At 43.0% G+C, this 15,469-nt stretch overlaps 1 protein-coding gene across 6 annotated transcripts in view; it reads left to right on the forward strand.

The window, feature by feature from the left end:
- The window catches only part of DOT1L (DOT1 like histone lysine methyltransferase), a 105,845-nt gene that overhangs the window by 81,769 nt on the left and 8,607 nt on the right, over positions 1 to 15,469 (forward strand). For 4 of the 6 annotated variants that reach the window (XM_087703006.1, XM_087703014.1, XM_087703020.1 and 1 more), the window contains 4 exons: positions 430 to 494; positions 1,789 to 2,742; positions 3,629 to 4,263; positions 9,124 to 15,113. In XM_087703006.1, coding sequence (XP_087559132.1) covers positions 430 to 494; positions 1,789 to 2,742; positions 3,629 to 4,224 — 1,615 coding nt within the window. In that variant the 3' untranslated portion in view covers positions 4,225 to 4,263; positions 9,124 to 15,113. Of the gene's footprint in view, positions 1 to 429; positions 495 to 1,788; positions 2,743 to 3,628; positions 4,264 to 9,123; positions 15,114 to 15,469 lie in introns of those variants that run through there. The other 2 variants (XR_015695222.1, XM_087703036.1) reach the window with 2 other exon arrangements.

Here is a 15,469-nt window from a genome sequence, read left to right on the forward strand (position 1 = left end):
GTATTGGGTTCAAATCATAGCAGGCCATTTCAGAACAGTCTAATATTAGGTTTTCAACCGTTTTTGGGTTCTCTTAGGTAATAGCAATAGCACTTAGACTTATATACCACTTCACAGTGCTTTACAGCCCTCTCTAAGTGGTTTACAGAGTCAGCATAATTGCCCCCAACAATCTGGGTCCTTATTTTACCACCCCCAGAAGGAAGGAAGGCTGAGTTGATCTTGAGCTGGTGAAAATCAAACTGGCGAACTGCTGGCACACAGCAGTCAGCAGAATTAGCCTGCAGTACTGCATTCTTACCACTGTGCCACCACGGCTCTAGGTGTATGTCTTGCGCCGTTATCCTCCTGGAGGATCCATGACCTGTAACAGAGACTGTTCTAAAACATCTGTATATTAATCAAATAATCCCCTTTTTCCTTTCCTAGAATTGAAAGAAAAATTGCGACAATATCTCTGGAAAGCAAATCTCCACAAAAGCCGCTGGAAACTAGTAAGTTTGTAGACCAGTAGGTGGGCATGTGGTAAGACAAAAGGAATTGATCAGGACAAGAACAGAAATAAACTCAACCGCTTGTGGTTATCTGCTTCTCATAAAGCCCTTCTGACGCTGAAAAGGTTTAAGAAAAAAAGGAGCCACAAATTGTTGGCCTTGTATGTGGCCCAGTTTTCCCTTTTTCCCTCAGCTTGAGTCTGGTAGGGAGGTTGGTTCGCTGATGGTAATGCTTTTTGTTCTGCTTTGTTTTAGTTCTGCTGTAGATTTTAGAATAGAATAGAATAGCATAGAATAGAATAGAATATGGAAGAATGGAATGGAATGGAATAGTTGGAATGGATCTTGGAGGTCTTCTAGTCCATCCTCCTGCTCAGGCAGGAAACCATATACTATTTCACATAAATGATTGTCCAATATTTTCTTCAAGACTTCCAGTGTTGGGGCTTTCACAACTTCTGGAGGCAAGTTGTTCCACTGATTAATTGTTCTAACTGTCAGGAAATTTCTCCTTAGTTCTAAGTTGCTTCTCTCCTTGATTAGTTTCCACCCATTGCTTCTTGTCCTGCCCTCAGGTGCTTTGGAGAATAGCTTGACTCCCTCTTCTTTGTGGCAACCCCTGAGATAATGGAAGACTGCTATCATGTCTCCCTTAGTCCTTCTTCTCATTAAACTAGACATACCCAATTCCAGAAAATAGATGTAGGATTTCTGTTAAAAAAAAACAAAACTAAAAAGATCTGCAAATCTTTTACCAGCATTAACATGAATCACCTGAAGCATCACAGTCTCATAGCTGTTACCGAAACCAAAATGTGTGAATTCACTGTTTTTAAAAAAGGTGAGCGTCTAAGTTTAGGTAGTGACCGAAATACTATTTCAAAAGATGTGATGTTGCCTCCTGGCCCTCCTAGTTTTAATCACTGAGTGGATGGCTGAGATCAGATAACTTGTGCTCTTTTCTAAGACAGTATATCTCTTGTGGTATGAATCTGGGTGACTATTTTTAGAAGTACTGGACTAAATGGATTTTGACCCAAGCAAGATGGGCTGCTGTTCTCTAATTGTGATGAATGCAGAAGTCACTCTCCTTCCGTTACAAGTTCTTGCACAGTGGACGATTTATGTATGGCAGTTCCCAGCTGCGGAATTCTGATAGACAGTCTAGCTAATTTTCTCCTTGGTATCAAAAAAGCCAACCCTGTTTAAAAACAGGCTCCTCGTTCCGTTTTACCTCTCTGCCAAAAAGGGGGAACACAACTGACGCCTACGTTTTTCTGTCTTTGCAAACCAGGCAGCAACTCGGCTGGGAGAAAGCAAGCTGCTGAAAGCATGAACAGCAGCAAATGGAAGTCAACCTTCTCTCCAATTTCTGACATCAACCTTTCCAAAACGGCAGACAGTCCTTTGCAAGCGTCTGCAGCGTCCCTGAGTCAGAACACCCTCTTCGCCTTCAGACCGTCTTCGGATGACAACCTGGCGGGCGACAAGGCTGGCACGCATGCGAGGAAGCACATGGCTGCCTCCGATGGGCTGGGCCAAAGTGCCAACGCCATGAACGGGTTTGCTTACAACGGTGGCCTGTCGGCAGATGTCAATTTACATAGCTTTACTGATGGTGCTTCGTTTTCTCACAAATCTGCTGACGTGGTGACGGCTCTAGGGGGCTCCTCCCTGGGTTTCCTTGTACAGAGGAGCAAAGAGGCTGGAGTCCCCGAGACAAATCCGTTCTTGGGCAAGAGGCAGCTAGAGAGCCTTGGCGGTGGGAAAGGGGAAGATTTAAGCTGGTCGGGACTGAAAGGCAAAGAGGCCAATGAACTGAGCGTCCGACTGGGAGGTTCTTCAGACAAGGCTTCGGTGCTAAACAACAAATTCGGCAAAGGACGGGAACGAGACGTGGAATTCAAGAACGGCCACAACCTGTTCATTGCTGCTGCTGCTGCCGCTGCCGCTGCTGCTGTCCCCTCTGGTGGCCTTCTCAATGGCAAAAGCCTCTCCGCAGCCAGCTCTGGCAAGTCGTCCAGCACAGCCCCCTCTTCTCAGACCCACCACCCTTTCTTGAACTCCTTAGCCACCGGCGCGCAGTTCCCCCTTGGCCCCATGGTAACAAACTCCTCGGTACTGCAGTCCTTATTTAATTCGATGCCAGCCGCCAGCCTAGTGCATGTATCATCAGCTGCCACCCGCCTGACCAACTCACACACGATGGGGAACTTCTCTCCCGGGATGACAGGTGGAACAGTTGGAGGTAAGCTGAACTTGATTGGCTGAAAGGAACACACTGTCAGGTGCAAGGAAGCAAGAACGACATGATGAATTGTTCAAAGCACTTTCTTTATTGCTGTCCGCCCATAGACCGGAATCTTGCCAGACTAAAGCACACTCTGCATAACTGTCAGATAAAGGCTATGAAGGTTTAGGGTGAGTCTAGACCTTTTCTGCATACCAAGGACTCAAGGCTGATTTGTCTTGTTAGTCCCTTGGGAAGGAGCCCCTCCATCCAGAATTCAGCCCCAGATTCCACCCCCCTTCCTGGTGTTCCATACCCTTCACCTTGATGGCTGATACTTTCAAGCGTTCTTTCTTTTGGAAAAAATTTTTTCCACCTGGATTTATCTCGTGAGGAATCCCTGTGACTCCCTGTCATGTAAGCTGAGTTTCTGGAGCCTCTTTAAATCCATTCTGTGAGAATGTCTGAGCTAGGACGAGGAGAGACTCGTAACACATTGCAGCGTTATATTTTAGGCTTTTCTCTAAACCAAGGCACCTTAAGAATTTCAGGAGACAAATCCTGCATGTATCTTGAGGATGGGCCTAGATAGAATGAATGATAGCTTGTCAAACGATTCTGACTACTTAAGGTCCGTGTGTTGATCTCCACTGGGGGTTGTGTTGGGATATTGAGTTCAGCCACGGAGTTCCCCCTTGGCGCTTCTAGAATGTGAGGAAGGAAGAGGTAAGTGTGTCTCTCTTCTGCTAGGTGGTTGTTGTTGTTGTTTTTACTGCCACTGCCCATTGCCTGCTGCTGTTTTCATTACTGCATTATTGCTTGCCTGCCTGCTTTTGTTTTGCTTCTCTTGCTGTGAGCTGTATAAAGTCCATCTGCTGAGGGTTTTTTTCTCTCCTGTTTGCAGGTATTTTTAACCATGTGGTGCCTTCTGCCTCCTCCTCTTCCTCCTCCACCCCCTCTCCCTCCACCTCCTCCTTTTCATCCTCCACTCCCTCTCTCCATTTTGGCAATGGTGCCGTTTCCAGCTGTACCCTCTTAAGCTTAAATCCTCTGCAGGTTGCCTCCAGCTCACCATCATTCCATGTGTCCCCCAACCCAGCGCCGTCTAACGACGCCCAGCACCTCACCCGTGCCCCACCACGGGCCACCCTTCGGACTCCGCCTCCTCCTAATGTTTCATTGCCACCACCTCCTCCCCTCCTCACTTCTAACTCCGAACCTGTCCTCCTACAGAGTTTGTCATCTCTGCCAGTCTCAGAGGCTTTCTTGCCGCCATCTTCCACTGCTAACTCCGCTTTGTCTATTAAACTAGCTTCTCTTCAGCACAAAACCTCCCGCCCCTCCTTCACTGTCCACCATCCACCTTTGCCCCGCTTGGCGCTGGCCCAAGCCACGCCTGGGATCCCACAGTCCAACACAGCTGGCACGCCTGCTATGTGGGTCACCCTTGGCATGCAGTCTCCTTATGCTTCACATCTCTCTGGAGTTAAGCCACGATAACGAGCTAGGCTTAGCTTTTAAGCACTGGTGCTCTGTAAGGTAAGGCTGGTGTGGTTTATCTTGGGTGAGGTAAGGGTGGTCCGTAGGAGGTTGGCGCTGTGACATGCTTTAAGACGTATGGGATCACATCTCTCTCCTTTCCAATATGTATTTTGCCCTTGTTTCCCTTAGAAGTTGGGATAGGATAGAATAGAATAGAATTCTTTATTGGCCAAGTGTGATTGGACAAACAAGGAATTTGTCTTTGGTGCATATGCTTTCAGCGTACATAAAAAGAAAAGATACATTCGTCATGAATCATAAGGTACAAAACTTAATGATAGTCATACGGCACAATTAAGCAATCAAATCATACTAGGAAACAATATAAACCGTACAAGCAACAAATTTACATTTGTATCATCATAAGTGGGAGGAGATGTGTGATAGGAACGATGAGCAGATTAATAGTAATAGTATAATAGTAATAGTAAATAATTTGACAGTGTTGAGGGAATTATTTGTTTAGCAGAGTGATGGCATTCGGGAAAAAGCTGTTCTTGTGTCTCGTTGTTCTGGTGTGCAGTGCTCTATAGTGTCGTTTTGAGGGTAGGAGTTGAAACAATTTACGTCCAGGATGCGAGGGGTCTGTAAATATTTTCACAGCCCTCTTAGAGGGGAAGCTCAACAACCAAGTGCATATTTTTTTTCACAAACAAAAACGCCCCAAATTTAATTCCTTTCCTCTTGGGAGAGTTCACTAACAAGAAGTGAGAAAAACCCTTTTCTGCAGGAGACCTTGGAGAGCTGGTGCTAATCAGATATGAACTTTGGGAACAGTGCAATGGTGGGTTTCTACTGGTTCGGAACGGTTTGGCCAAAGCGGTAGTGGTTTGGCGGCCTGGGTCACTGGAACTTGCAGTGATCCAGGCTTGCCACGCCCCTGAACTGGTTCTCATTTTGTTTTTCAGTTCTGCGCATGCGCAGAACAATTTTAATTGCACTGCGCATGTGCCCAGAGAGTGCATCAAGTGCGTGCATAGCACGCATACGAACAAACCGGCAGTAGTGCCTGCCGGAACCCACCTCTGGGACAGTCCATAACTAAGTAATGAGGCCCAGGGTTTTGCACAAAGAAACACCTCAACATTACTTCCAAAGATGAGGGTCAGTGGGCCTCCCCAGGATGCACAAAATCTGCAGGACACTCTCAGTCAGATTTGCAGTGTTAAACAAAAAAACAAAACAAAAAGAGGGGATTGGAATGTAGCTTTGACTTTGTACAGTGAGATCTTAATTTGTTGTCCCTCCAAAACACACAACAGTCTTCCAAAAATATGACTGCTCCTCTGGGCATTCCCTTTGTTTCTAAATGGAAATGTGGTCATTTCTTGAAAAGGTTGCCATAAAGTTTTATGATTAAATTAAAAATCTCTATTATAAAAATGGCTCTCTGTATGTGTGTACGTTCCAGCATGACTCTGGAACGCCTTGAGCAATTTCAACCAAACTTGGTATACAGATGACTTACTCTCTGGAAACAAATACTATGGGGGGTAAGACACCCCTAACACCCCTCAGAGTGTGTGTTCTGTTAAGATGCAGCCTGTTGTGCCTTAAAATGCTTCTACTGTACTGCTGTAAAATGGCTTCTACTGTACAGTGCAGTAAAGTTGCCATGGTAATGGCTTCACAAAGAGCCAAGGTGGCGCAGTGGTTAAAAGCAGCACTGCAGGCTACTGCTAGATCAGCAGGTCAGCGGTTCAAATCTCACCGGCTCAGGGTTGACTCAGCCTTCCATCCTTCCGAGGTGGGTAAAATGAGGACCCAGATTGTTGGGGGCAATATGCTGACTCTCTGTAAACCGCTTAGAGAGGCCTGAAAGGCCTATGAAGCGGTATATAAGTCCACTGCTATTGCTATTGCTATATTCACAATACTCCACAAGGGGGCTCCCTCTGATAAGGGGGAAAATTCAACATTAGAAATTATGTTTGGTCAGACATTTTCCCAGTATAAATAAATACCCAGGCAACACCGGGTTATCTCGTAGTATATAAAGAAGTTGACCTGAAAATCTTTGTACATTTTGGATAGGCAGTAATGAGCTAGGCGGGCCAGATTATTCTGAGGCAGAAAGTGATCAAATGGGGTTAATGTCAGGTTCCGGTCACATAATTAGCGACCAAAATTCTGATCATGACCAATTGTGGTCATAAGCTGAAGGCTACCTGTAACCTACTTTATGGTTCAGTGCATTAAACAGAAGACAAAACAGATAGGGAAACGATGACAATCCTTGACATGGATCATGTCCTGAATGTCCATGCAGGCAGGAGCTACACAGATGTCCTGGAGTGTGAAAATAACACTGAAGATTGTTGTGAAGTTGCAATAGTGACGAAAGACGTTTAATCTTAGCTGAAGCTGTTTGGAAAGAGAATGGGGCAAAGGGGGGGGGTGGCTTTATAACTCATTTGTCTTCTGATGTTTTCTATTCAAGCTTAATTGATAATTTAGGCAAGTTGGGGTCACAATGACAACCCGAAATAGGGAAAAAAAACCACACTGTATCACGCAGACATTATAGTATAATTCTTCATAAGAGTTTTTTGGGCTGTCAGGGGAAAGGATGTGGTTGAGAAGTTTCTCAGTGCCAGGAAAAGGGGTGGGAAGGTGTGAAAGTGAAGATAAGGATGAAGACTGCAAGAAGGAAAGGAAAGATAAAAGCAGACAAGCGGCAAAGAATAAGGAAATGAGAGGCTTTCAACAGCAGAAAAGACAACCTGGAGGAAAAAGGGGCCTTCTCAGCATCTGCATGACAGTTGGCGGCAGCTGTACCCATTGCCCAGATCTGCTTTGGTTACCCTTCGTGCCCATTCCTGGACTGGGAGACCCTCTTTCCGTCACTCATGCCTTGGCTATCTTGTGGGTAGAATATTGCCATGCACTTTACATGGGGCTGCCCTTGAAGACCAGAGGTAACATGCTACCGGTTCACCCAAACCGATAGTAAAAAAAAATGCTACCGGTTCGGGCGAACTGGTATTACTGACGATCAGCTGTGTTGCTCGATTTATATTAGCTAGAATCGTCAGATTTCCTGTTTCTAGCTAATCTAAATTGTGTGGCACAGCGGATTTCCTCCCCCCCTCACTGTTCTACTTACCTGGAAGGCTTCAAAGTGTTTCTTTTTTAGTGCACTGTGGGCGCGCCTCAGGTGCGCATGTGAGCAAAGCACACACTCAGTAGCCGACGGTAGCTCGGTAGCAGGAGGATTTCACTGCTGTTGAAGACCACATAGAAACTTCAGTTGGTCCAGAAATTAACAATGTGAACCGTTACAGGCAGATCTTACTACATCCATATAGCCCTGGTTACCACTAAATTGGGGGACTATTCTGGTGCCGGTTATTACCTACAAAGGCCTACATGACAGAGGGCCTAGTTGTGTAAAAGACCAAGCATTTGGATAGGGTGAAACTCAGTATTCTGTGAACTGTTGTTTAGAGCACAGGGAGTTATACTTTAGATGTGTGCTTTTCTAGTTTATTTTGTTTTAATTGATTCATTGGGAGAGCCACCCAGAGTTATGACCGGTAAGAGAGGCAGCCTTAGAAATCTCCTCAATCAGCCTCACATGTCTTCTCCTTATTATCCTTTTATAATCAGGGATCGGACACAGATACAGGTGCTAAAACAGAGTTGGCATGCTCAGAGACTCATGGATTAAACAGTGTCATATACCGCCCGGGTTCTCCAACCTTGGCAACTTTACGCCTTGTGGACTTCAAGTCCCAGAATTCCTCAGCCAGCGCATACTCAATTCACACAGTATAATAAGCCAATATCAAGCAATCAATATTATGGCTTGGTATTATATTTTAATTGGCCTATGGCAGCATAAGTGAATTCCAAGCTTTATTCAGTCCACTACAGGGGTGTCAAACTCGCGGCCCATGGGCCAGATGTGTCATACAGTCCACCCCCACCCCCCGGTTTAGCAAAGGGGGGAAAAAGTCACGATACGTCATGTGAAGAGTTTGACATCCGTGGTCTACTATATCCATATACCTCAGCAAAATGCAACGTCCATCCATTCAAGCTACATAGGCCGGGAGTGGAGACAAATGATTCAGAGGGAGGATCTATCTCCTAATTTTCTGGATTGCCTAACTATTTGGCTTGCTTAACTATGATTGTTGGATGATCATCAATTGACTGGGTTCACACAGTATACAAAGTCAGCTCTAGAGTTAGGATATTTGTGGAAGCTCCTGTGGATTTTCCCCCCTGAATGTTATTTATGTCATGTTTCTTTAATTATTTAATTCATTTCTTTATGATTTGATTTAATTCAAGGGCTGCCCAACTCCAATTGAATCCTGTGTTGTTTTAAATGTTGTAAGCTACCCAGAGTCTATTTGCAGTTGGGCAGCCTCAATATCCAATAAATAAATAAGTAGATAAAAACATTGTGCTGCTTCATTAAATAGGAACCAACAAGATTTATCTGGGATGTTTTGTAAATTCCAATACAAATCTTACTTAGCACAGATCAGAAATTCTTTGAGGTTTATTCAGCTTGTTGGAGGTAGACAGGGAGCCTTTTTTGCTATTGTTAAATCACCGGAAGCAGGAAGCCATCATAAATTCGCTCTTCATTCCCATCGACCTTCTGCATGTCCATGGTAGAGTGCCAAAACTGTAGAATGTTCTAAGTCCATCTTGCTTGCTTGCTGAGAACTTTATTTTAGGTCTGTTGTTTGACAGTCTGGAAAGAATTATTTAATGTAAAAAAAACAACAACAGACTCATAGTTGACTTTGATTAAAATGCCAACCTAAAGTTGAATCTTGTCCTTGTCCTTTCCCTCCCTCCCTCCCTCCCTCCCTCCCTTCCTTCCTTCCTCTTTTGCAGGTAACTAGGACTTCTACCTCAACCTGATGTGACCTATGCAAGGACAACATGGACCAACTTCTCTCAGCTCCCACTGAAGGTGCTTGCCTCTATGGCTTAAGGGTTTCTTCCCCCCCCCCCTCCCATGACCTCACTTCCCCATGGCCCCACTTCTCTTTTACTACTGGACTCAAACTTAAGTCATAAATGTAAAACCAGAGGAAAGAAAATGCTACTGTGAATCTTAAGTTAAAATATATATGTATTCAGACTGCAGAAGAAAATGCTTAGAAACAGCTTCCAGTTTGTATTGTTGATAGAGTAGATATTTATATATTTTTAAATGTTTAAAACACACACGGGCCCCCCCTCCCTCTCGACATTTTTCCGTTCTACCTGAAGTTGTAGAACTGAAAGAAGAGGAGGAAGAAGAAGAGGAACTTCTTTTAACAACAGAACCATCGTTTTCTCTGAAATAAAAAGACTGGCACATCAGCAGAGATGTAACAGAGCTTCTCTTGGTGCTATTGACATCGGACAAACTGTGCCTCTCCAGTTCTGAACCCCATGGTGCTTTTTCTTTTTTTTTGGCCTGGTGGAGATGATCAATATGAAGTTTTGTGGTTTCTGTACCTCACCTGGCTTCTTTTGTTCCTCCTGCTCCCATGGGACACTTGCCAGCCGGCTAATTTTTATATTGAAATCAAGAAAGCATTGGATGTGGGAGAAGGGGGGGGAGGAAAATAGCTCTTTTGAAAACTTTTATTTTTTATTGATTCTGACATGGGTGTAATTTATAATGCAAGCCTTGGTCAGCTGTCTCCCTCCCTCCCTCCCCGACTTCCTTCTTTAGCCTCTCCTGGCGGGATTCAGCTGTTGGTGCTCTTGTTGGGCTCTCCGCCAGCGTTCAGTCATGCAGTGGTTGTTTGGAAAGGGGGTATACTCTGCCTTAATTGTGTGAAAGCCAAAGGGTTGCATTAAAAAAAAAATTGAGGGGCTGAGTCATTGGTGAAAAGAAATTGTACCTTCTATGAATATTGGGTGGTTATTAAAATGATCCTTGCCATTCCGGGCGGTTGGTTTACGTTGGGCAATCAAGAATCAGGTTGTTGACTTGTCAAAGTCTTATAGTTGCCATGCTGGCTGACTCCATGAAGCTGTGAGTAGACTAGCCTCTGCCTTTGTTCTCCAAATTGGTGCGGGGGTGGGGGTGGGGGTGGTTGGCCTTGTGTGAAAGCCTTCCAGGATCCTTAGATCCCAGCCTCCATCAGTCCCAGGTGGCTAGCGGTCAAGGATGGTATGATTTGCTATCATCTGGAACAAGGGTCTCCAACTTTGGCATGCGCCGGCTGAGGAATTCTGGGAGTTGAAGTCCGCAAGTCATAAAGTTGCCAAGGTTGGAGACCCCTGATCTGGAGGGCCATGGGTTCTTGGTTGGTAATGAGGAAGGTTTTCTCCTTTCTTTCTCTCCCTCTTTTGTTTAGGGGGTTTGGGATTGCATCTTCCGGGATTCATATTGTTCGAAAATTAATTTGTACAAATTCACAAATTGGAAGATCATCCAACTAGCTAATTTGCCTTTTGTCCTTTACGCCTCCCCCCGCGCCCCCCTCCCAAACACCCTTGGGAAATACCTAGTGAGCTTATTATGTATTTGCAGATCCCTAGGAACCGATCTAGGAGCCAGATGGGAAGATAGTATCCCCATCTAGCTGTATCTTCTGCATATCACCTCCCTTGTTCAGAGGGAATTGCCTACATTTTATAAAGGCAGAAGTCCTTTGATGTTGGTCTGACTGTTCCTTTGTCAAACTTGAGAAGTCAAGGCAGCTGAATCTTGCGTCAAGAAACGGGCTGCCCTCAGGTTCGTCTGTTGAGTTGGTTTGTTTGAAGTACAGTGTATTTTTTTTTAAATTAGCAAGACATTAATACTTGATTGAGATGCAGCTTTGAGTTTTGTTGTTTTTTGTTTTATTCAAATTGAACACGTGCTGGTTTTGATATATGGTATTTGCTTTTAAGGAAGCTTTTTAATGTTATTTACTTTCACATTAGAGGAAACAACCACAACACTCAAAAGTTAATTTTTTTTTAAATCACGCTGAGTATATTTTTTAAGAAAAAAGAAAGAAATCAAATCTGTGATTTGGGAGTTATCACTTTACAGAGGAAAATATAAGGCACACAGTTTGGGAAAAGCAACAAATATTTTATAGAAAATGACGGTGACTTCTCGTTTATTTTTGTATCAGACTGTTCATAATAAAATAGGAAGAGGGGTATGGTTTAATTTTTTTTCAAGCAAGTAAAACAAGTGTGAAAGGAAAGGAAAAAACTTTGGTGTAAACCTTTGAACCGAAAGGAGCAAAAATCGTGAGTAGAAATACAAGTCATATGAAGAGCAAGGTAAAAACATGTCAGTGTTCTCATTCAGTGAGAATCAAATCAGTTGATCATATTAAAAACTCTAATGTCTTTTTCAGACAACTTTAGAAAATGCACGCATGCATGCTTAAAGCTCTGGGTAACTCTACAGGATAATTCCATTTTTATTTTATTTTTTTGGCCTTTTTGGTTCCATAGTACATATCCTTCTGGCTGTTTTAGACCACAGCTTCTCTTAATCTCAGCAAGCCTCACCAAAGTTCAGGAATGAAGTGAGAACAGGAGTAGGACAAAAGGCTGGGTGAGAAAAATGTTTTAGAAAGAAAGTTGAGCTCTTTCTGATGATATTGAAAAACATCCTAGGTTTTGCATAATTCCTGCATTTCTTCCCTTTGAGCCAAAAAAGGAGGGAATAAAGGGGAGGGGGAGGGGATTGCCCCACACTATTCAGTTTCCCTTTGGAAGGTTTTTACACCAACTGCATAGCTTGAACAGAAAGTTTTGACACACTTGGCAACCTGGAACAAACACCACAAAACAATTCTTCAATAATAGGATGGTTATTTTCCCTAGCTTGCCATGAGGAAAGGAAGGAGATTGTAGGGCAGGAAGGAGATTAGAAAATGTGAACCAAGTATTTGTGGCACAGGAATGTGGAGTTTGCTACCTTCCCGTGTTTCTCAGTTCCAGAAGCTTGCAACTTTAAGATGTGTGGACTTTAAGGCTTCCTGGGGGATTCTGGGAGTTGAAGTCCACACATCTTAAAAGTTGTTGAGTTGGAGAAATATTGCACAAGAGGCATGTTCTGGCTGGGTAAAAAGGAGAGGAAAGGGCTTTTCATTCTTGATACAATCATTTTAACTTGAAGCATGTATAGCCTATTCACCTGCAGTCTTTTTAAAATCTCTCCCCTTTCTTGAGTTCTCGCTCTGTTGTGGTTGCAAGGGCAAGCTCTGGTTTGTGGCATTTTATCTGCTTTCTTTCTATTTTTCTTCCCCTGTCTATCTTAGAAAGCCTAATAAATCCCCAGTTTTGTTGCTCTACTGTCTTGCCCTGAAAAGTTGAAATAAGAGGCCATGGATTAGGAACCTCTTCAGAATATATGTGAGCTAACAGGATAACACAGCATAAGGTTAATTTCTTTCTTTAAAACAAAAAATTGGGGTGTGCTGATCAAAATACACATTCAGTGAAATTGATTTTAGTAAACCACCGATTACATAATTAGGTGGCGGTTTCTCTTTGGACAAGCAAGATTACCGAAGAGGGGGGACTATGAAGCTATCTTCCCCAAGCACTCTGCCTTATTCCAAAACAAGCATCTGATTTCTTGTTGGTGCTGTTCAGGTGTAAGAAATGCATAATGCAAGAAGTTGGATTTACGAAGCCTCTTAACTGTTGTAAAATCTTCTGTCCAGCTACATGATTATCTGTTTCTGAGGCCGAGATAAATCTCTATGGTGCTCCAATCAGTTCTTTGCACTACGGGGTATTGGGAAATGAAACCTGTACCCTTTTCCGATGTGGAGTTTGTCCTGGCTGAGAAGAAACTTGATGGCTAAGAAGTCTTTGGAACATTTCTGGGTCAATCAGGATGTTTTAAGTAGAGTGGGCTAGTCCTATTCCTTCCTAGGCCCTTCATGCTTGCTGAGGTTTTATGGATATTTTTCACCTATCCAGTCTCAGCTGCAGCTAAAGAAAGAGACCAGATCTTACCTGTTAAGTATTTTTCATCCTATAATATTATCTCTCCTTAAATGCACAGAAAATGAATTTTAAGCAGATTAGGAAATCACAGCCTGTATTTCCTGCAGTTTTCAGGAGAACAAGCGCAAACACTCAACTTGACCCCATTTCAGCATAGGTTATGGTGCTATTAATCTGGGTGTTTTCTCAGGCCAGCCTGGGATCTGTTCTTATCCATGTTTCTTCTTAGATTCTTCCAAGCGCAGGTAACAGCTGATTTGTCACTGTTTAGATAATAATCTTGTTTGTTGTTTGTTCTTGTCCTGGATTGATTAATGAAATGTGGCTTTTATCAGTGCTCAGTGTCTTGATGGCACCCCTTTCATCCGTGTAATGGGAAGCGTGCGGTCTTGAAATATAACCATTTCATGTATTTTGCTTCCCCCTCGTCTGCCTTTAAATATCTTTGACTATCTTGCATCTTCTCTTTGGCCTGATATGTAAGCATTTTTTTAAAAATTTATGCTCAGAGCCCAAAAATCAGTGAATGAAATTAATTGTCTACACTTGGAGGGTTTGGGGGACGGGGGGGAGGGGGATGTTGTGTAATTCATGTGTGCTATCACAGCAGCAAAAATCAGAGAAACTTGCATTCAAGGGACCTATGGTTTGAAAGTAAGAGAACCGAGGGGAGGCATGTGTCCTCCCACGAGATATTAGATACGCAGGGACCTACAGAGGATGGAGCAGACTTTCACTGAGGAATCTGCTCCGAGCTCCTCCTGATGCAGGAGGTTAAACATTAAGGTTTCATCTCCAGAGTTTCTAAATTAGCTTGTATGGATCCTTCATATCCAGGGAGATCTTTTAAAAACCTGCCCAAAGTTCACTCGAACCGCAGTTTATAATATCCAGTAATAGTTTGGGGATACGGGGAGAGTAACTCAGTTTAGGGGGACTCCCTGGATTCAGCCTTTTCAAACGCCGGGTTCAAGCTGAAGCGATCCCCTGTGCAAATTTCAGGGACTTAATGAGGGGATTTTTCATATTATTTAATTCATTTTCTCCCACATGCTTCTCTCCTACCCCCTCCACATAGGTCGTGCTGCAGGTTTTCAAAGATTAGCCTTGCTAACTCTTTAACTTTCTGGTATATATATTTTTTTTCTTTTTAAAAATAAATAAATGAGGAAATAAAAAAGGTGGGTAAGACAAGTCTAGCTACTATGGTGACTTGTGTCAGCGTTTTGCATTTTTGAGCCTTTTTGGATATATTCTCTGCGGAATGGAATGGAAGTCTGTGTTGGAGTTCAAGGGGAACTTCAGTCAATAATGGAAATTGCTGCTGCTCAGGAATTCATTTGTAAAATATTAAAAAAAAATTATATAAAATCCATTTGTAAATGGATTGAAGAGAGTATCCATTTTCTTAAAAGGTGGCAATATGGGATGTTTTTTTCCTAGGGTCTAGGAATTGATTTGTACACATTAGCCCATGAACATGGCATTTATTTAAAGAGTAAATTTTCCATTGTGGTAGGACTACTGGATCTGAGCTGCAAAGAACCAGAGGACAGCAAAGGTGTAGAAATCTCCTTGCTGCCGCCTGGTGGCTGTTCCGAGCCTTGCAGTCCAGATTGGATAATCCTATTCCACTGTATCTTTTGTCGCGTCTTGTTTTTTAAACTTCGCTCCTTATGTTTTATCTGCCATTCTTCCATAAAAGTCACATAGAAAATTCTGGCATGTGTATATATGTATGTAATAATAAGCTTATCGATATATTTTCCACTCTTCTGATCTTTCCAGTTCTAGAATTTCCATTCTAATCTTCTCTTTGAATCTTCCCACACTTCACTTTGATTTGTAAATGAAAGAAAAATGGCTTTGAAGTTTGTCTTTATATTAAAAATGTATGTATTTTAATACACTGTACTAAATGTGGTGCTTCCATTCATTTTAAAGTTGGCTTGGGATTTTTTAAAAAAAATCTCAAACGCAGGTCGCTATATTATGAATTATTTGCCATGAAATACAGTTGTGGCCATGAGTTTGTGTGGCTCTAATTGCTAAGCAAATCTAATGAGGAAGACCAGATCTAGCAATTATATAAACATAAAATATAAGAGTCTTCCACAGCCTTATGTGACTTTTGACCAGGGTCAAATAATATCAGATAGCCATCACCGATATTCTGTTTCCTGGGAATGATGGCATCAGCATGCTGAACTGGAGAAGGTATTGCAGAAACTATTAACATACAGAATGCCATACCTTAGAACAGGGGTGAGGAATT

The sequence above is a fragment of the Thamnophis sirtalis genome, unplaced genomic scaffold, assembly GCF_051295495.1.
Source record: "Thamnophis sirtalis isolate CommonGarterSnake01/CBP01778 unplaced genomic scaffold, rThaSir2_p1.2 scaffold_1, whole genome shotgun sequence".
Lineage (NCBI taxonomy): Eukaryota > Metazoa > Chordata > Lepidosauria > Squamata > Natricidae > Thamnophis > Thamnophis sirtalis.